This window comes from Cetorhinus maximus, chromosome 2, assembly GCF_964194155.1.
Source record: "Cetorhinus maximus chromosome 2, sCetMax3.hap1.1, whole genome shotgun sequence".
Taxonomy (NCBI): domain Eukaryota; kingdom Metazoa; phylum Chordata; class Chondrichthyes; order Lamniformes; family Cetorhinidae; genus Cetorhinus; species Cetorhinus maximus.
Window position 1 is genome coordinate 207572199 of NC_135880.1, and position 22470 is coordinate 207594668.

The 22470-nt window shown below is 38.9% G+C and overlaps 2 protein-coding genes across 5 annotated transcripts in view; one reads left to right on the forward strand and one right to left on the reverse strand.

Annotated features, from left to right (window-relative positions):
• LOC144669506 (vacuolar protein sorting-associated protein 26B-like) overlaps positions 1–5817 on the forward strand; it is a 38272-nt gene extending 32455 nt beyond the window's left edge. The window contains exons 5-6 of the mRNA XM_078531976.1: positions 3–145; positions 2660–5817. Coding sequence (XP_078388102.1) covers positions 3–145; positions 2660–2797 — 281 coding nt within the window. The 3' untranslated portion in view covers positions 2798–5817. The remainder of the gene's footprint in view (positions 1–2; positions 146–2659) is intronic.
• Positions 5818–8467: 2650 nt separating this feature from the next.
• The window catches only part of thyn1 (thymocyte nuclear protein 1), a 37046-nt gene continuing 23043 nt past the window's right edge, over positions 8468–22470 (reverse strand). For all 4 annotated transcript variants that reach the window (XM_078531997.1, XM_078532005.1, XM_078532023.1 and 1 more), the window contains exons 5-8: positions 14210–14302; positions 13215–13310; positions 10586–10736; positions 8468–9397 (exon numbers count right to left, since the gene is read on the reverse strand). In XM_078531997.1, coding sequence (XP_078388123.1) covers positions 9351–9397; positions 10586–10736; positions 13215–13310; positions 14210–14302 — 387 coding nt within the window. In that variant the 3' untranslated portion in view covers positions 8468–9350. The remainder of the gene's footprint in view (positions 9398–10585; positions 10737–13214; positions 13311–14209; positions 14303–22470) is intronic.

Below are 22470 nucleotides of genomic sequence, written 5' to 3' on the forward strand. Positions count from 1 at the left end.
AGGCGAGTCCATTCCGATCAGGCTTTTTCTGGCTGGATATGAGTTGACTCCAACTATGAGGGATATCAACAAGAAGTTCTCTGTTCGATACTACCTCAATCTCGTTCTTATTGATGAGGAGGAAAGGCGATATTTCAAACAGCAGGTAAGTACTAGCTAATATAGTCATTGAGTATGGAACGTACCCCATCTATTAGCATACCCAATTTGTCTTGGTAAGCATTGCAGAATTAATCCATAATTTGAGTCTGATTTTCCACTTTAAAAGAAAAGGTTCACATACTCTGAAGAGCTGGGCTTCCAGATGTGAAGGGGCCATTTCACCGAAAACCTTGGCCAGGATTTTCTGGTCCTGCCTATGGCAGGGATTGTAGTGAGTGGGACGGAAAACTTGACAGACCAGCTAAAGGTCCGTTGACTTCAGTTGGGAATATCCAGTCCTGTGGTGGGTGGGTAGGACTGGAAAATCTCAGCTTATGACTTAGAGTTAGCCCAACGATAGTGTTCTATATCCTCTCGGGGAGTACTCACAATGGTTATATTTGCACTTACTGTATTTCTTCTACAAGGTGAAGCTACTTTGGAAACAGGTGTATTTAAAAAACAAAAATAATCTGCACATGCATAAGATGTTGTTGCACTCATGCACACAGTTTTTAAAACATTCTTCCCTCTCCCTGCATGACTACAAATCCACTTTTCTCACATATCTGGAGATGCACTACACTTGTATTAACTAAAACCACCAAAATGTTTGTACCATAAATGGGTAAGGCAGGAGGCACTCGCCAGTAAATCTGGATAACATACATATTCCCTGCCTGCCATTTCAGCTTCCTGCTGTTAAACTGCTTTTAAATGTAAATAAACTTTTGAAAACCACTCTGTACTGTAAGCATGATGTTTGATTTAGATTCAGATGAGGCATAGGCATATGGATAAAGCTCCATTAAAACAATAATAATTTCATGCTACATTTATCACCTTTACAATGATGATTTGTAAATTGACAGCTAATAAAAATTTCATAAGCAGTTCAAAATTAACCTGTTGGTAAAAATGCAAAATAACCTTTTTCCAAACCAAGGTTTCAATGTATAGGATTTCTACATTCTTAAATGGATTAAGACTAAAAAAATTGGTTTAACCATAGTTCACTACCTTTTTTAATTGGCCTAAATTACTTGTGTGATGTAAACTAGACAGTGATTGGTGTTGCCTTAGTGTTCTACAACCACTCCCTCTGTAAGACTGGTTATAGCCTTGGGCTTCCGAGAAACGCCCCTTTGGGATATCTACAGTGGGCAGATCCACTTTGAAATGGCTTAGACAAGCCATTTTGAAGTTTGAGGCTTTGCTTAACAGGTGTATCTACTTTTATCTGGTAGATTCCACTGACTTTGTGGCTCCTGTTGATAGCAAAGCAACAGAATTACTGTGCCATCTGCTTAACATGGTGGGTTCTTTGTAAATTAAATGCAAGCCACAGACTGTATTGTGAATGGAGGATGCCATGGTATAACCATTTTCATCTTATTTTTCTCTTAAAATGGAACTGGAAAAAATGCTGATATCATTAGAGTTGCCTTTGGACAGACCGTGTGCTGTGTTTGGAAATCAGTTGATAATCATTGCAAATTTATTAGCTAGGAAATGCTATTGTTTCTCTTGCATTTGTAATCCACTAAAAGATCCTACTCTATTGCTACCCTATAGAACTTTTTATTAATTATTGTAATTTGTAAAGTGTGCCTATTTTAACATAAGTAAAAGGTATGACAACCTTATCATACCTGTCAATACTCCCACCACTGGACAGCAAATTTCATGCACCACCCTCACCAATCATTAGTGCTAATTCCTGGGAGAAACAAATGCTGTCAGACCTTCCAGGGCAACAAAACAAGTTCTGGTGACTCTGGTTACCCATGCGTCATCAACAAACATATTTAACTAACCACCTAATTTCTCCTTCACCGTCTCCTGGATAAGCTATCTTCATGAGGTTGTATCTCAACTTTTTCTTGCCTAGAATCAAATTCCCACTGACCTAGAGCTTAAACTGGATGCCAGAGAGACATTCATCAGATTTCTATAAGTAGTTAATACCTTAAGATCATCTCCAGTTTTTTTTCCATTGTAAATATCTCTGTCATATGTTACCGATATTACATCAGCACAACCCACATTATCATTTAATTATCCTAGGGACATCCTCCAAGAACAATGATATATCCGGAACTATATGCAGGAAACAAACAGACCACTGCTGTGAACTTGGATTGTGAAAAGCATTTTGTAGTGTAGCTACCAAACAGGGGTATCTTTATTCATAGAGAAAAGCAGCACTACAAGCTGACTATCTCAGCAGCACTTAATTCAGGACATTTAACATGACTTCATTTCAGTAAACTAGATTTTGTTTCTTCCATTGTTAAATGGAGATTCTGCCAAGTTGTAATGGGTATTTTGGGGAAAACACTGCTATTTGGGGCCTCCTTAATATTAGTGACATCTCTTCTATATGGTGTTAATGTTCTTCAATTATATTTTTCAAAGTCTTTTTCCTGGGGGCACAGCATAATTTTAATATCGTCAAATATTGGTGACAAAAAACTGCTTGTGTGCCTTGTGTCACTTCTGTTTTCTTTATATATAGGAAATCACTTTGTGGCGAAAAGGGGATATTGTTCGAAAGAGTATGTCCCATCAGGCAGCCATTGCATCACAACGTTATGAAGGGTCGGCAAATACTGGAAACAAACCTTCAGTACAAAATCAGGATGCAGATAACTAGTCCCTTTTTTGTCAGAGTCTAGGCAGCTAGATTAATAACATAACCTACAAAAAAAAAAATCAGTGACAGAGAAATGAGTTTGTTTCAAGTTGACCCAATTCCCTTCAGAAGACTTCTTTGGAACAAGAGAAGGTGGGACTGAAATTTATACGGTAGCCCTTGTTTTACCATCGAGTTAATCCAGATTTTGTTTTACATTAAACATGTGGTGGAGCATACAATACCAAGTGAAGCTTAAAGAGTCAAGAAGTCCAGGTTCCATTATTGTATTGCTGTTCAAGCATGTGCAGTTTTTTGTCCTATCATGAAGAGCACCTGAATCCAGCACTAGTTTATCAGCTTATCAATCGGTTTTTTTGAATATGAAAAAATAGCCATTTCCTTTGAAAGGATTTAACATTGGGTTAATCCTACTTTGATCAAACATTGATATCTGCTTACCCACCCCAAATTGCACTGAATTCTGTTCTACACTCCACATCTCAGACTAAATTCAGCCATTATTGTCTCTTCCTCCCCACCCACCACACCCCAACCCACCCTAGCACGTGATATAATTATGATGATATAATTGTGCTTTAAAACTGAATTACCTGAATGTTTCCATTATTGATGCATGCAATGTTTTTGGGTGTTTCTATACATTTGTCCAAAATGTGTCTGTTCTCTAAACGTTTTAAAGGTGGGTATGCTTTATATAAAAAATTACATTAATGGAAATTCTTTTTTCAGCATAAATAAGTTCGGAGTATAAAATTATAGAATCTTGCAGCACAGGAGGATGACATTTTGCCCGTTGTGCCTATGCTGGCTCTTTAAAAGAGCTGTCCAATTAGTTCCAATCCTCTGCTCCTTCCCCATAGCTCTACTATTTTCTCCAGTTCAAGTATTTATCAAATTTCCTTTTGTAAGAATCTGTTTTCAGTACTTTTCAGGCAGTGAATCCCAGATCACAGCACATCCCTCTGATGGAGTTGTGTGTTTTTTTTCCCCCAGTATAAGCATGAAAAATGTGATTATACTTAAAATTTCGATGATATAAAAATAGTTTTGAGTGGAGAATTTCAATACGCTCATTTTCCTCTGTAAAAATCATGATCAAATGTTAACGTTCCATATCACCATCTTATTTCAATATGCCATTTTAATGCTGCAGACATTTTAGTCCAAGTAGGATAGTTAATGGTATAAAATATGTGTGATGTATTTGTCAAGACATAAATGCAAGATCTGGGTAGGCTGAAAGAAGCACACATGCTGAAGTAAGATGGGATTTTCACCTGAGCAGTAATGTCCATTTTACACCAATGGAAGTGTTTTTAGTGTTTGTAGTAAATAGCAGGCACTATTTTTAAGCAGGAATTACACAAGGAACTCAATTTAAGAATATAATAGATTAGCGTTTAACATCCTAAAATTCACCCATACTTATAATCATTTTAAAATCAGCTAAAGTCATTGCAGATAGGGAAGATTAAAATTGTTTCCAACCACATCAAACAATCCAAAGTAGTATTAACTTTGACTTTCTATCCTGCAAAAAGATTTTAATTTCTGGACATTTTTTGATTATTGGTATTTTATTTGAGGTTGCACATTTAAGAATGTGTACTTAAGTATCATTATCAAATACTTTAAAAATCCGAGGTGGTCTAAAAGAACATGTAGCCCTGCAGAGCATTTCTTAAAGGACAGATGATCTGAAGCTATTATTCAAAATGTGCACTCTAGGAAAAATGATGCAGTATTAATGATTGGTATGGGGTACTCACTCTTAAATCCAAACAAATAATTGATTTTATAAATGACATTCTCTATTTTTGTTAGTAACTATGGGATGGTGTTCCATTCGTGTTTCCATTCTTAATGAAGGGATCTTTATATACATTAAAACTTGTGGAAAATGAAGCTGTGATCTAATAATCTGCTTAAATAATAGGTACTACATAATTCCAAGTAGGCTTCCAAATGTAACAAGTGCTTCCTCTAGTCTCAGTCAACAATACAAGGTACAAACTTCATAATCCGCTAGTTGCCAGATCAATGCTTAAGACTACTAGACATTTGAACCAATCATTCAGGTTTAGGAGTTATGTTAGTCCTCAGCTGTGTTGCTTAATCAGATGTAATACCAATGCTAGCCACCTCTGCCCAGAAAGGAAATGAATAATGTGCCACCCTGAATAAAAAGGGAGCCACTTGGCAACTGAATCACAGAATCATAGAAATTTAGAACACAGAAAGAGGCCAGTTGGCAAGTGTGCAAGATGGAAAACTCAGTAGAACAACACCTCTTGATTCCAAAATATGGAGCCACTTTGATGGAAAAGCCAATAGCCTAGTTTGGAGCCATGGTTTTTGGGAATAAAATACTATTGGCGAGGAATTTGACTTTTTGCAGGGTGGGAATGAAGAATAATACCATAAACGCCACCGTAAAGTCTTTGTATGAAAAAGATATGTTTTACATTCTTCCTGTAGCGTACTGTAGCTTTAAATATCTTTAATTGCATCTCTAAAGTCCCTCTCATGTTCAGTGTCAGTCAGTCTAGTTCTGCAGAAGGCATCATAAGTTTGTCTTCAGACATTTTTGTTGTAAACTGAATTACAAAACAATGGCTTTGTCTTAATATAAAGGTGCAATTTGAAGTGGAAAATATTTGAATGTGTCTCAGTAATGATATATCTGCCAAAAAGATATTTCAGTATTTTTAAACTCTCCATACATTTTCTGATAACAAAAGAATCAATTGTTTTATGTTTATTTTGAAGTATAAGTTATACTACAATAGTTTACTAACCTTGTGGACTTGCTCTGTGTCAGCATTAACAGCAGAGAATTAACTAACTGATTACTTCAGTATTCCAGAATCATAATTAATTTTGCAGATTATTGCACTTACCACAACAGTTGTCACCTGTTGCATCATAAAACTTAATATCACTTCAATTGAAAACAATAATCCAATTTATTGCTAACAGTTTGAAATCTTGGATATAAATTCTGAAATTGTATTGGGGATTCTTGCCTGTTGTTTTTATTTTCTCATCATTTCTCATAATTCCTGAAATTCTTTGAGCCAAGAAGCTATCCAGGAAGTGCGTCTAATTGGATGAACCTTTTGGAACATTTATTTTTTCCTTCTTGAGTGAATGATGGATTATTCCTAGATTGAAATTTTCTTTTACATTTTTTTATTAAAATCATGACAATGAAGGTGGCAGTCACCGTACATTTGCCCAAGACTTTTGTCATTAGTCATTCACAAGATACAATGTACCAGCCACACATGACCAATGAAGCCAGTAGCACAAAGTTCCACACTTTGTTTGGTGGGGGTACAGAGGGAGGTGGGGTGGATATGGGCAGGTGAACAACAAAAGAGAAATTAGAATTTTGCCCAGTACTAAATACACCAGGTGGAAATGACTAGATAGCCACCACATGGCCTCTCTCTAAAGGAACACTAGGAGGAATATTAATGACATTCCATGTAAGGGAAGAGGAGGAAAGGGGAATTTAATTGATGCCCAGTGATTCCCTCACTGCTTTCATGTGTTTATTTCCACATGTGCCATTTTGTCCAGCAAAATATGGGCCAGGATATCTTGTTACATTTTATTTTCTATTGAGATGTGAACAATTCTAATGCACAATAAAGTTTAAGTGGGAGTCTGCTGTTAAGGTGATCTGTGTAATCAGTGTGTTCTGCACCATTTTGCTTGTTTCTTTTGCTGCTGTGATGTGGAGGTATTGTTTTCTATGAAGCCTTTGTGCTTTGAAATTAACTTTCAAAAAGTACGTTTGGACATTGAGTCTATTGGAAAAGATAGCACTTGTTGAAACAAATTACAAAATGCCTTGATAATCTTAGTGGTAGAGAATATCATTAATATTGTAATTTTTCCTGGATAATTTTGCTTTCAATTATCCAGGTCAGTGATGCCTTGTCTTAACTTCATTTATAATACTGCTATCTTAGTTTTGTGGTTTACAAAAAATTTAATAGAGGAAGGAGAAAGGCAGAATGTATTGTGAGTTTAAGTAGAGATTTTTATTATTATGAGAAATATATACATAGTGACGTGGAAAACAGTTCTATTTTATTGCTCAAAACAGAATAGAAAATAAATATAGACTATCATGATGAAGGCTTTTACTTGTCATGCAACCTTCAAATTAGTTGCATTCTCCAGTTTTGTAATGAAATCATTGACCAGGAGCTCTTGCATTGGACTGCATATGGCCAGGTGACGAGCTGCCTTGACATTCAAATTCATCGGTTTTCAGTTTGAAATTTTGCAGCAGAAACTGGTATCAGCCATCTCCTTAATCCTCGACCAGAGAAGACTCACCAAAGCCTTTGAGAAGTTCTGTCCTGATTGAAGTTAGAAAACTAAGTAAACAGCTCTCAAGAGGGTGAAAAAATTAATCATGTGACAGCTTAGCTTTTTAAAGTAACTTGTTACTGTAAAGGAATTTTGTGTATATCTTTGTGAAACTGCCATCATTGAAAGGATATTTGCCTGCTTGTGTCAGTAGCTAGCTTGAAATAGCTTCTTCACATAAAAATTGTACATGTCTATAAATACTAGATTGTTTTGAAAGGGCACAAAAGGCTATAGTTAACTGTTTTAGATAGAACATTCCTTTTAATATTGTACATGCACAATTAGTTTATTTGAAAATTTATCATTTAAAAAAATTACCTTGACTAGTTTGCAAGTATGAATCCTCAGTGTGAGAAAGAAAACAGATTTGTACATTTTCTTCCAATGACATACTGGATTTTACAAAATATAGTTGTCAAATATATATGTTGTTCTGTCTTTTATTGCTTTTTAAAAAAATTATTCACTCATGGGATGTGGGCATTGCTGGCTAGGCCAGCATTTATTGCCCATCCCTAATTGCCCTTGTTCAGAGGACATTTAAGAGCCAACCACGTTGCTTTGGGTGTGGAGTCACATGTAGACCAGACCAGGTAAGGACAGCAGATTTCCTTCCCTAAAGGACATTAGTAAAGCAGATGGGTTTTTACAATAATTGACAATGGTTTCATGGTCATTGTTAGACTTTTAATTCTAGATCTTTATTGAATTCAAGTTCCACCATCTGCCGTGGCGGGATTCAAACCCGGTTCCCCACCTTGGATCTCTGGAATCTAGTCCAGCAACAATACCACTACGCCATCGCCTCTCCATTATTGCCTTTTACAGTGGTCTTTGGGTTTAGTAAAGTAACAGTAAAGCTGACCCCTTCTGATTCTACAGTGGCCTCAGCAGAAGGGGTGTGGTGATAAGCCATATGGCTTATCTTTCAAACAATTTGATTCCTAAAGTGGTGTAACTTACAGGAGCCTGCTCTGTAATAAAATCCTGGGGCTTGAGTTTGTGCTTTTTTTTTGCTACGCATTGCTGCTGATGGTCTATTTCTGCTCGATGCTCCCCATTTCCTCAAACAAGAATAAACCTCGTTTATTTCAGTAAAATAGAGATTGTCCACCTGCACCACTAGTTCAAACCTGCTGGTTGGCTGGGGATATCGCTTGGTGCAAGGAGATCCACTGAGACGATGAAAGGCAATTTTGTCCTCCGACTATTCTGTGGACAAATACATATATCAGCACTATTTGCAGAGATTTAGTTAAATATTCATTAACTGAAAAGTTACTGTGAAATAAAATCAATTTTATTATAAAATCCAAATACAGTGATGTAATCACATCAATATGCACTTGAAACAGTTAATACTTAACATCAGGAACAAGACTAAGCTATGCCAACTTTTACTCATCTGCATGATTATTTTGTACCTGGTATGAAAAGTATTAAACTTTAAACCGATCTTTCTTATTGTAAACGGAGGTATTCCTTCTACATCAGTGAAAATGCATCCCTTGTGTATTGAGAACAATTCACCACAGAAGCTCAACATTAAATGTACCAAAATAACCATGTCACCAATACTTTTTCTTAGAATTGACAAGAATTTAAACAATTTGTATATATTTTTTAAAATTATAATTATGTTCCAAGGACAAACTTTCAAGGTAATAGGTTGATTACAATTCAAGGTATTTTTTCTGGCAGTCATCATAGTAAAATTAAACAATGCAAGAGAATGGTTAGGTAGCTAATGTTTCCCTCATACAGCACTTCATCTACAAATGAAACTAAATACATAGTAATCCTGATATGAGGCAATGCAGGTCTTGTCAAATGTATTTTACAGACTACTTTTCCATGGCTTCCACTGCCATACTGAGAACTGCAACAAGAAAAGAACCTTGAGTATTAACTCTGGCCCTAACTTTATTTTTCAGCAAAGATAATATGCATCTCTCTCTATAGAAAACATAGTGACTGCATGAATCTAGAATAATAATCTCTACGTGGAATTAAGCAACGTGATTCATCTTGAATCCCAACTCCAAAGAAAACAAGCACTTGATTGATACGTTCAAAGTATAGGTTCAGTTCACCCTAAACAGAATTAATAACTGGAAGACTGAAGATCATTAATGACTATCCCATCAGCAATCTCTTCCATTTAAACTGGCTTTTTGTCTTCAAGGCTCAGGACAAAGTCGAATTCCTCTGTTAAAGTATGAAAAAACAGCTATTAAAAATACTTCATTTTACCATTCTTTGTAAGCTATTGCTTCATCAGCAAGCCTTACCATAAGACTTTTGGTAAGCCTTCCTACGAAGAGCATTCATCGTAAAATTGTGCATAAGGACATTTATACTTAAAAGGACTCAATTAACAAAAAAATATAATTAGCATCATACACTTCCATCAAGGAAAGAAGCATGAGTGATGAAGGAAATAATGACACCTCACAGCAGGTTTGTCTCTTGCAATTTTGGGAGGAATAGTGCTGTTTCAAATAATGAAGTACTTACTGTCTTTGCTCTGGTTGATCTCCCATGGGGAAGATATCTTTTAAAGAAACGCTTCTCAAAAAGAAAACTATTAAATTGAACTTAAGTTACCAGAGATTTAACAATCAATCAAATAAACAAACTTCCTTGCCTTGCCACCTGATTTGAAACAAACGCTGGCAGTTTACTGGGTCAGCTATTCACAAGAGTATTAAATACAAAGTTTGAATTAATACTGCTTTTAGTATTTCAACTTAATATTTGAAATAAAATCATTCTAAATTTGTAGTGTTATTCAGCACCTGAGGGGATAATGTTTTGGGTGGAACCCTTCATTAGATTAATTCTAAAGAATTATCACACTCAATAAATGAACTGGCTTTTCTTTCAGTTGCTTTCCCAGGATTTTGTTTATTTTTACATTACCAGTTGTCAATGGACATTCCAAACAAGGAAAATGCTGAATTCAATATACCAATAAGCCAGCAACTACTCATCACTTGGTTCTGTTTTTTTGTTTGACCTTGCTTCACCAGCAAACATTATCTTATGACTGATTACAGGGCACAGCACTGATGATGTTGAATCAGTTGACAATAGGTGCCAGAAAATAAGGTGAAATTCTTCAGTAATGAACAGGAGGAAAATTTTGTTTTTTTACAACACAATGGTTAATGAAAGATCATTTTTAGAAATAGCACATTTTAACTGATTCCTATGCTTTCATTAATTATGACAAACAAATGCTTGAGTTTTTGTTTTACCCAATGTGAAAACTTGGTAACTTTCAATTAATTTGACAGTGCTAGTGTTCATACTGCTCTTACAACAATTTGGCATTGTCACTACTCCAGTTAGAAGCAATGTGTTTACTACATCTATATAATGCGTCAACCTCACCTTTGGTTACTGGCTGTACAGAAAGCCTGGCCCTGGTAAAGAGTGCCATGTTTTTCAGTGGACCTTCCTTTGTTTTGTGTTCCTGATGGTATTGCTTCATTTCAGCCAGAGAGATAAAACGCTTCATCATCCTCACAAACTGCACATCCACCTGGAAAAGAAAGTGAATTTTTTTTATTCATTCATGGTATGAGAGCGTCACTGGCTAGGCCAGCATTTATTGCCCATCCCTAATTGCCCTTGAGAAGGTGTTGATGAGCTGCCTTCTTGAACTGCTGCAGTCCATGTGCTATAGGTACACCCTCAGTGCTGTTAGGGTTCTAGGATTTTGACCCAACGACAGTGAAGGAACGGTGATATATTTCCAAGTCAGGGTGGTGGGTGGCTTGGAGAGGAACTGCCAAGTGGTGGTGTTCCCATGTGTCTGCTGCCCTTGTCCTTCTAGATGGTAGCAGTCATGGGTTTGGAAGGTGCTGTCGAAGGAGCCTTGGCGAGTTCCTGCAGTGCATCTTGTAGATGGTACACCCTGCTGCCACAGTGCATCAGTGGTGAAGGGAATGCATGTTTGTGGATAGGGTGCCAATCAAGTGGGCTGCTTTGTCATGGATGGTGGTGTTGGAGCTGCACTCATTCAGGCAAGTGGAGAGTATTCTATCACACTCCTGACTTGTGCCTTGTAGATTGTTGACAGACTTTGGAGTCAGGTGAGTTACCATAGGATTTCTAGCCTCTGACCTGCTCTTGTAGCCACAGTATTTATATGGCTAGTTCAGTTTCTGGTCAATGGTAACGCCCACCCCACCCCAGGATGTTGATAGTTGGGGAATCAGTGATGGTAATGCCATTGAATGTCAAGGGGCGATGGTTAGATTCTCTTGTTGGAGATGGTCATTGCCTGGCACTTGTGACACAAATGTTATTTGCCACTTGTCATCCCATGCCTGGATATTGTCCAGGTCTTGCTGCATTTGGACATGGACTGCTTCAGTATCTGAAGAGTCATGAATGGCGCTAAACATTGTGCAATCATCAGTGAACATCCCCACTTCTGACCTTATGATGGAAGAAAGGTCATTGATGAAGCAGCTGAAGATAGTTGGGCCTAGGACATTAACCTGAGGAACTTAGACAATGGAGAAGATGCATTTCTGTCAAATGTCTTTCCATTCTTCCAACGTAGATATTTAATGGCACCTCTCCCTTATGCATCCAACCCTTAATGTTGATTTTAATCTGCTGCTCACAATTCTCTCTTGCTTGCATCCATCACTACCTCATACTAATTGACAAATCACAAGTCAGAACTGAGATTTTCCTACCGTATTTGCTTTGGTACTAAATTGTTTATGTAATAATTCTACATCCCCTAATAAGAGATGCACAATTGAGCTGGTCAAGAGCAGTATTGACAGAGGCCAGGAAATAGATTAAGTGCCCACTTGCTCAAACAGGAAAAGTTTCATGGTGGGAGACAATTAACACCATTATTCTGAAATAAAGACACAAGAAATGGGATGATCAGATTACTGCTGGAGTGGCACTTTTAAAACATCAAAAAGAATTACATTTAATCACCAGAAATAGGCCATGATCTATGCCAGTTTTTACACTCCACATGAGACTCCTCCCAACATCCATCATCTAAGCCTATTAGCATAATCTTATATTCCTGTCTCCCTCCAGTACTTAGCTAGCTTTCCCTTGAAAGCATTTATGCTACTCACCTCGACTACTCGTGATAGCAAGTTTCACATTCTAACCAGTCTCTGGATAAAGAAGTTTCCCTTTAATTAGTTATTAAATTTAACAAACGGGTAAACATTTACATTATATTTGAATGGGTTGTATATAGACTCTGCATTCATTCCAGTGGTTGTTGGCTACAAAGAATATCTGGTTAACTACTTTCTTGAGCTTTACCTACAACACCAACCCAATTATGGTGCTGCACATATGCTGTTTACAATCTGCAGAGGCTGTGGTTAATCAGGTCTTCATTGCCACTCTACAATCATGTTATTGCTGGGATGATTACAAATTCAGAGCATCAGGTCTGTTGACAAGATACAATCTGTAAGCACTTGATCAATAATATACAGAACAGAGTACTAAGACATCCTCTAATGACCATGATTGGTTGAAATTAACTGAACCAATGTAAGCAGTAAAAGTATTATTAGTATTTCCCTCTCTTTGGGGAAAAAGTGTGTATGGGTGTGGTGAGCTCTGCTTCATGATTCTAAAGGTGCCAGAGCTGATTAGCCACTATGGGGTAAGACATTATTTCACAACAAATAGAAAACAGCATGAGTATAAAGGGTAGGTAACAGACAACCCTGTCCATATTTGAATTTATCCCCCAATAGAGCTTCATCATCAATGCTGGCATATTATAACATCTCACAAGATGCCCCATGGATTTTTACACTGCTGCAATTTGTTGCTCAAATACTGCAAATATATATAAATTGTCCTACAGGCAATGAAAATGTCAGTTTACAAGAACATCTGAGTGATAAATCACAGCATTACCCCAAGTAATTTTATAAACCAAAATCATTTGTAACATTTCTGAAAGCTTTGTCTTTTTTTACGATTGCAATAAATATAAGAGAATGTCGTCAGTTACCATGAACCATTTAGGATTTTGCTTTGAGCTTTTGGGATCATAATGAGGATCCTTCTTGTCAAACTGTGTGTGATCAATATAAGATTCCTTTACAATCTATAAAAGAAACAACGAGAATTACCAATACAAAGAGGTAGGAAACACTAAGTTTAAGTAATTGTTGAGAGTTAATCAAAGCAGTGGATTTAGAATTTTTAACCACAGATTAAAAGTGCTGACATAAATTCATTACTGCACTTGGATGAAGGCAGTCTCCTATAAAGCTGTACTGTTTATTTTATATTCTATCATTGGCACACTGGATCACATTGCCACATTTAATGTATCAAATACTGCTCAACATTTCAATCTGATCAATCATGGAATACATTTCTGCACCTGTCTGGGCCCAGAAGGGAAAATCATTAAATTTCCTTAACCTTGTTCGAGCATACTATAGTTTAGAACTAACCAATTTTTACTCTCTTCTGCAAGTTCTCCCCCACACGCCCCCACAAAGGCAATGACTCTAATTGGGGTTCAAGGCAACACATTTTGCTCTCCCTCTGCTGTGCCTCTATCCCATTTCTAGTAGCCAAAGGTCCCACAGCACAATAGTTACCCATAGATTTGCAATATGGCTGAGGCTATAGACATGGCTGGTATGGAAAACAGAAATGCAGTGGAGCAGTAAAGGGCACTCTTCTCTGGATTTTATTCTGTCCTACTCAGCATCTTATAGTGTCCAGAAGTCTTGCCGCCAACAGGCTACAACAAATGGCATAATAGTTTATTCCCCAGCACTGTGATTCCTCACTTTAATGAGCAAAATGTTTAAAGGGGGTGGGGAAAAATACCTATTGTTTGCAACAATATTAATTCAGCTTGTTACAAATGTAGTACAAAAACAGGTCACAATCCAAAAGCACTCAAAAAGAGCACAAAACAGCTTCAAAACTTGTACTGAGGGGTTTAAAAATTGTACTGAAAGCTTAATATTTATTGAAAATGCGAACCTTGACAACTGCAGCGATTCCTGGCTCCTTACAATTGCTGTGGTAGAAAAAGGCCAGCTGTCCCACCTTCATATCTCTCATGAAATTTCGAGCCTATTATCAGAATGTACAAAATAAACTATGATTTCACTTTATGCCTTGTACCTAGATGTGATAGCTTTTCTTTGAGCCTTAAATCCACATTTTATATGTTCACATATGTACAGTACATGAGAAGGTTGATTACCTTCTTACACCACCAGCTGTTCAATTCTTGTGAGGAACACATTTTTTTCTGCTTCCCAAGCAAATAACACCAAGGGTGTCAAATAATTCAAAGGATTAAAATACATGGAAAACTGCCCAAAATAATTAACCTTCTGAATTTTACATCAAACTGTAAGTACTGATGTTTTTGTAATTTCGTCCCTCAGGAAACCCTGAATACTCTGGAATTCCTGGCATCTTTGCACCCGGATATACATGCTATCAGAGCAGGCAATGCAGTGTAAAAGGTTATGAGAAATTGGGTGCAAGTGATTGATCCACATGATTACAATATTTCCTCAATATTTTACAATAGTCTATCCAAGCTTTCTATCTGAACGCTTCTCCTTCCATGATAATGGTCGCTCCCCCAAGTTACAGAGCATTATACTAGGTTTTCCTGCAAATGCTTTTGCCCAGAAGCTCTCTTCAAATTATGACGAGATTGTCCAGCGTCAATGGTCACCTTGTAGCAGGTGCAAATCAGCCGCTTCAAGAATCATTGGAGTCATTCTCATCCTGTTAATGCAGTCAGCCATTTTCTATACCTCTCTGTTGCTATTACATTGGAGGAGGTAGGAGACCAGAGACCAGAGGCGTGAAGAGTGAAGCACAGGCAGCAGTCCATTTACAGCTACCCAGTCCAGAGTGTATGGGCCTGTTACGGCACAGCAGTTGGTAAATGCTGAGCTTCTCAAATCCCAGGGGGAAACTTGAAACAGCTGCCACAGCTGTGTGCAATTTGTACTTTATTTTGAGATGCATGCCTTGAATTCAGTAGTAATAAGTCCACCGAGTCTTCGAGGATTTTTTTTACAAAGCTAAATTAAACATTTATTAATAGAAGAAAAGATTTTAAGCACATACATAGGTCTACAAATTATTGCAGTAATAACTCCTAAATCTCCTAATTAATCTATCACGCAGTTACACCTCTGTTAAGGCAACAGTAAAAAAAGATAGATTTCAACAGACCCAGGCAAAGCACACAATACCCTGGACAGTAATATTCACTATGAGTTTTCTTAGCTTCGATTCCTCTAGACAGCAACTTGATACTGGAGGCTTTTCACACTTATTAGATCTTAGAATTCCTTCTCCTTACACATAACCTCAGCTCCTTTATATAGGTTTCACCCTTTTTAATGTAAATTCCATTGTCCCAATATGTCTTTGCAACTTTACTTTTTCCATAATATAAATCTTCCACAGTGTTCATAGTATCAGTAATTTTGGGAAAAATAAACACACTGTTTGGCTTAGCCTCTGTTGGCTTGGTGTAACACCTTACTATCTCTTTGAAATTCACGACTCTGGTTTATCTAAAAATGCAAATGTTCTTCACACCTTACATTCTAAAACTTTAGCCATGCTTACCTATTTAGCATTTCAAACCTAGCTTCTCGTTTGATAACTTAAAAGTTCCAGACTAGCTGTCTGCAATTTAATTAAAAGCCCCACACACAACCTCACAAAGAGAAACTAATCCAAACCCCACCATTAACCTACCTTTACAATAAATCACAATAATGTTATAAAAATTATTATATTTTCATGACAGGGCCTCAACACAGATTACAGGAAATATCCCAAAAGCTCATTGTGACAGCTTTGCTTGACAAAGGAGATCATCAGTCGACTGAGTGACATTCACCAGTCCACATGTTGCAGATCATAAACAATCGAGATGTAAGTGACCACAGCCCTCTATGAGTCATGGGAACAGAGCAAAGCCATTCGTCCTCTTGCCCTATTCCGAATTCAGTGAGACCTAACCCCAGCTTCTTCCATATTTCTTATACCCTTGGCTAGTAAAAATCTATCAATCTCAGATTTAAATGTATGAATTGAGTAAGAATCTACTGCTTTTTGTGGGAGAGTTCCACACCTCTACCACTGTTATAGCACAGCCGATGGTAAATACTGAGTTGTTCAAATCCCAAAGGGAAACTTGAAATAACTGCCACAACTTGTTTTGTAGTTTTTTATAAATTTCGAGATGCGTGCCTTGAATTCAGTAGTATTAAGACCACGAAGTCTTACAGGTTTTACAAAACTAGATTAAACATTTATTAGTAAGAGAAATGATTTTTAAATACATACATAGATCTACAAATTACTACTATGATAACTTATAAATCCCCTAATCAATCTAACTCCCAGTTACACTTTCGTTAAGGCAACAGTAAGACGCATAAATTTTAAAAGACCCAGGCAAAGAAAGTCAAATTCAAAGTGAGTTCTCTTAACTTCAGTCCCTGGAGGCAGCAGTTTGGTCATACAGGCTGCAGACTTTTCACACTTGTTGGATCTTAAACTGCCTCCCTTACAGCAGTCTTCTCTCCTTTATATATATTTTCCTCTTTGCATGCAAATTTTAATTGTTTCACTATGTCTTTTGAATTTTACCTCTCTACTAATAAAAACCTCTCATAGCACTAAGTTGCTAGGTGACACATTTCCCCCTCCTTTGAAAACAATCTAGTCTGGTTTATTTAAACAAGCAAATGTCCTTTCACCTTAAATTCTAAACTTCCCATGTTTACCTAATAAACATTTCAAACCTAACTTCTCTTCTTACATCGAAGCACCCAGACTAGCTGCCTCTAATTCAATTAAGTCTCTCTCACACACACACACACATATATAGACACATATACACTATTACTCTATTTTACAACAACTTCCAATAACATTATTGAAATTATTATATCTTCCTGACAACCACCCTTTGTGTAAGAAGTGTTTCCTAACTTTATGCCAAAGTTGATGGCACTTTTTCACATTCCCCAGACCAAAGTGGAGGAGAGAGTCAGTATATTATTCCACAGGATAGGCGGCTGAGAGAACTGTCAGGGCACTGAGATACTTTAGTTGTTTGAACATGTCATGGGTGTCCCTGCGATATTCTGCAGAGAGGTGTTGTGCCCAGCACAACTATACAATGATGGAAGATCCAGTAATTGATATACCAGAGCTGCCAAATGAAGGAGAAGATCATGCACTGCTGAGATGAGCCAGAGCCAAGGTGCAGGAGGTTCGGAGGGACAAGTGGTCAGAGCGTTGCTTGTGGTGTAGGCTTTCATTCAATATGCAACACCATAGAGGCCGCAAACCAAAGTAATGATGAGCACAGCTTTATTAAACTTAAAACTTTGATTTATTACAATAAAAAAAGTCAAACTATAATGAACCCCAACAGAGATAGTTTAACTTACAACAGTTTTACTGCAATGTTCAACTCTTAGTTTTTTGAACTAATTACTAAATTATAGCTTTCAATGCACAGTACTTGTTTTGCACTTTTTTGGAACCATTGCCAAACTGAGTTAAGCTAATATAAACACTGGAAACTGCTAGAACTTTTGAAAACTTCAAAAAATTTAAATAAATACTTAACTTCTGGAAACAATAAGTTTTTGATTAGCAACAATTACAATGATGGTCTCATGTTCCAGGCAGACAATTTCCCCTCTTGCTGACAAAGGAGGAGATAGAATAGGGGGTAGAAACAAGAATTAAAATCCCCAACTGCTTCCAGGCACCTCACCTGGCCTTACAGCCTAGGCACACCCTCTGTCCGACTGTTCACCTGAGGCATAGACTTGGGATCAGAAACCTGGGGCGCTGTGTGAAGGTGAGACAAACGTGTGCACTTGGACCAGGACTGCTGGTGGCTGCATCCCAAGAGGAAGATCCAGAGCTGCCTTGTGCAGGTAGTACTGTGTCTGCTGTAGGAAGGCCTGGCTGGCACTGATGCTCAGAGAGGTGACAGCAGCCAGTGCTTGCGTCATATCAGCCGCCTTTCCAATGAAGACATAGCATGCGACAGCGCTCGGTTACCTGGTTCTAGCAGCTGTTTCTTTGGCTGTGCAATGTTGGTGCTGAGCATTTCCGCCTCGGAGACCAAACCTGCTGAAAGCTCAATATTCATACTGATGGAGCCCAGGATTCTAATACTCCCCTGATGCTCCACCAGTAAATGCCTCCTTAGGCCTGCAGCCATTAAATCACCCTCCACTGAATCACTGTCAGGAAGATATAATAATTCTCGAAGTTATTGGAACTTATTGCAAAGTAGAATAATAGTGGGGCCTGTGTCTATGGGCCTATGTCTGTGTGTGTGTGTGTGCGCGTTAAGTGAATTAAAGGCAGCTGGTCTGAAGGCTTCGACATATGAGAAAATAAGCTAGGTTTGAACTGTTAAGTAGGTAGGCATAGGTGTAAAGGGGACATTTGTATTTTTAAATAGACCAGACTAGAATGATTTCAAAGGATGAAATGTGTCACCTAGTCAGGTGAAGTTCAGAAACAGTGTGTTTATCTTTCCCAAAGATTACTGGTAAAATTGGTACTATGAAAGATTTTTATTATCAAAGAGGTAAAGTCCAAAGACATAGTGAAACAATGGGAATTTGCATTCAAAGTGGAAAAATGTATAAAGGAGCGAAAGTTGTGTGTAAAGACAGGCATTCTAAGATCTAAACAAATGTGAAAAGCCTTCAGCATCTTAGCCTCAAGCTGTTGTCTACAAAGAACAAAGTTAGGAAAACTCACTGAATTGGATTGTTCAGGGTATTGTGCTTCTTTTCCAGGGCCTTTTAAAATCTGTATCTTACTGTTGTCTTAACGAAAGTGTAACTGGGAGTTAAATTAACTACGGTATGTAGAGGTTATCATTGTAGTAATTTGTAGATATATGGGCAGACATTTCCCCCCTTCGGAGGGCTTGTGCGGGGGTGGGTGTGAACCAGATCAGCGCTCCTGATCGGGGCCATGCCACCATTTTACGTGGGCGGGCCAATTAAGGCCTGCCCAGCGTGACGCGCGCCCAGAAGCGCTGAGCTGGCGGTGGGGGATTCCGTGAGTTGGGGCCTGTGCACAGAAATCTCCCTGAGGCACAGAGGTGCCTCAGGGAGATTAGTTTGAGGTTTAAAAATTTAAATAAAGAAAAGGAAATATTTTAAGACACGTCCCCTCATGTGACAGTGTCACATGAACTGGGACACGTTCATGAATTTTGATAAAAAATTTTATTTAATTAATGAAACCTTCATGAAACCTCATCCCACCCGTGGATGAGCACCCTCTCCATGAAAAACGCGAAGGCCGTCTGGGCTCTTTGCCTGCCCACCAACCTTAAGGTTGGACGGGCAGCCCTGTTAATTGTTTTAATGACTATTTAAATGGCCTTAATAGGCCTTTGACAGTTCGGCGGGCGCACAGCCGAAAATCTAAATGATGCGCGGTTAGGTCGGGATGCCTGCCCGATGTCACCATGCATAATTTACGTCGGCGAGCAGGCCCCACCCATGCTCACCGACCCAAAAATTCTTCCCTATGTGTGTGCTTAAAATCATTTCTTCTATTAATAAAGGTTTAATGTAGTTTTGTAAAAAAACCTATAAGACTCGGTGGTCTTATTACTATTGAATTCATGGCACATATCTCGAAATTTATACAAATTGCAAAACAGTATGGCAGTTGTTTCAAGTTTCCCTTCAGGATTTGAGCAGCTCAGCATTTACCATCGGCTGTGCCATAACAATCACCAGGTCATGGCCATCTTCTAGTTAATCTTTCTGGAGAAATGGAGGAATCCCCCTCCCCCCTCCACTTAAAATCTTTGATAAAACAAGGGATCTGTTTTTTCAACTTCAGAAGTTTACATACAAGGTTTCTGATGGAGACAGTTCCGCCAGAGCTTTATGCATGCTGTCCACAGTGGGCGGGAAAAAACGAAAGCATGGTCTAACCATCCATATTCATGCCAGGTTATTACATTTGTCTCTGCATTTCTCTTCCATCCTGGGCACAATATATGTGGCAGTCAGAGACTCTGCCATCTCGGCCAACACCTCTTTCTCACTGCATATGAGAGAGCTGGGATATGGGGGAGATGACAAGCTGATCCCTACTTGCTTCAATTTCTTCAAGAAGGGTCTGCAAGTCCTCATCTGGGAAAGCAAATATCCTTTTTTAATTCATTTATGGGATGTGGCCATTGCTGGCTAGGGATTGCCATCCCTAATTGCCCTTGAGAAGGTGATGGTGAGCTACCTTCTTGAGCCAATACAGTCCATGTGGTGTAAGTACACCCACAGTGCTGTTAGGGAGGGAGTTCCAGGAGTTTGATCCAGCGACAGTGAAGGAACAGCGATATATTTCCAAGTCAAGATGGTGAGTGGCTTGGAGGGGAACTTCCAGGTGGTGGTGTTCCCATGTGTCTGCTGCTCTTTGCCTTCTAGATGGTAGTGGTCGTGGGTTTCGAAGGTGCTGTCTAAGGAGGCTTGGTGAATTCCTGCAGGGTATCTTGTAGATGGTACGCACTGCTGCCATTGTACATTGGTGGTGAAGGGACAGCAAGTTTGTGGATAGGGTGCCAATCAAGTGAGCTGCTTTGTCCTGGATGGTGTCAAGCTTTTTGAGTGTTGTTGGAGCTGCGCTCATCTAGGCAAGTGGACAGTATTCCATTACACTCCTGACTTGTGCCTAGTAGATGATGGACAGGCTTTGGGAAGTCAGGAGGTAAGTTACTCACCACAGGATTCCTAGCCTCTGACCTGCTCTTGTAGCCACAGTATTTATATGGCTAGTCCACATGGAAACCCCCAGGATGTCGATAGGGGAGGACTCAGTGACGGTAATGCCATTGAATGTCTAGGGTGACGGTTAGATTCTCTCTTGTCGATGTCATCGCCTGGCATTTGTGTGGTGCAAATGTTACTTGCCACTTGTCAGCCCAAACCTGGATATTGTCCAGGTCTTGCTGCATTTTCTTCAGTATCTGAGGAGTCATGAATGGTGCTGAACATTGTGCAATCATCAGCAAACATCCCCACTTCTGACCTTGTGGTGGAAGGTCATTGATGAAGCAGTTGAAGATGGTTGGGCCTAGGACACAACCATGAGGAACTCCTGCAGTGATGTCCTGGAACTGAGATGATTGACCTCCAATAACCACAGCCATCTTCCTTTGTGCTAGGTATGACTCCAACCAGTGGAGAGTTTTCCCCCCTGATTCTCATTGACTCCAGTTTTGCTAGCATGCCTTGATGCCACACTCAGTCAAATGCAGCATTGATGTCAAGGGCAGTATCTGTCACCTTGCCTCTGGAGTTCAGCTCTTTTGTCCATGTTTGAACCAAGGCAGTAATGAGGTAAGGAGCTGAGTGGCCCTGGCGGAACACAAACTGGGCATCAGTGAGCAGGTTATTGCTAAGCAAGTGTAGTTTGATAGCACTGTTGATGACCCCTTCCGTCATTTTACTGATGATGGAGAGAAGGCTGATAAGGCGGTAACTGGCTGGGTTAAATTTGTCCTGCTTTGTGTGTACAGGACATACCTGGGCAATTTTCCACATCTCGAGATAGATGTCAGTGTTGTAACTGTACTGAAAATGCTTGGCGAGGGGCAAAGCAAGTTCTGGAGCACAAGTCTTCAGTACTATTGCCGGAATGTTGTCAGGCCCCATGGCCTTTGCAGTATCCAGTGCCTTCAGCTGTTTCTTGATATCACGTGGAATGAATTGAATTGGCTGAAGACTGGCACCTGTGATGCTGGGGACTTCAGGAGGAAGTGGAGATGGATCATCCACTCGGCACTTCTGGCTGAAGATTGTTGCAAATGCTTCAGCCTCATGTTTTGCACTGACGTCCTGGGCTCCCCCATCATTGAGGATGGGGATATTTGTGGAGCCTCCTCCTCCAGTTTAATTGTTCACCACCATTCATGGCTAGATGTGGCAGGACTGCAGACTTAGATCTGATCCGTTGGTTGTGGAATCACTTAGCTCTGTCTATCACTTGCTGCTTATACTGTTTGGCATCTAAGTAGTCTTGTGTTGTAGCTTCACCAGGTTGACACCTCATTTTTAGGTATGCCTGGTGCTGCTCCTGGCATGCCCTCCTGTACTCTTTATTGAACCAGGATTGATCCCCTGGCTTGGTGCTAATGATATATTGGGGGATATGCTGGACCATGAGGTTACAGATTGTGGTTGAGTACAATTCTG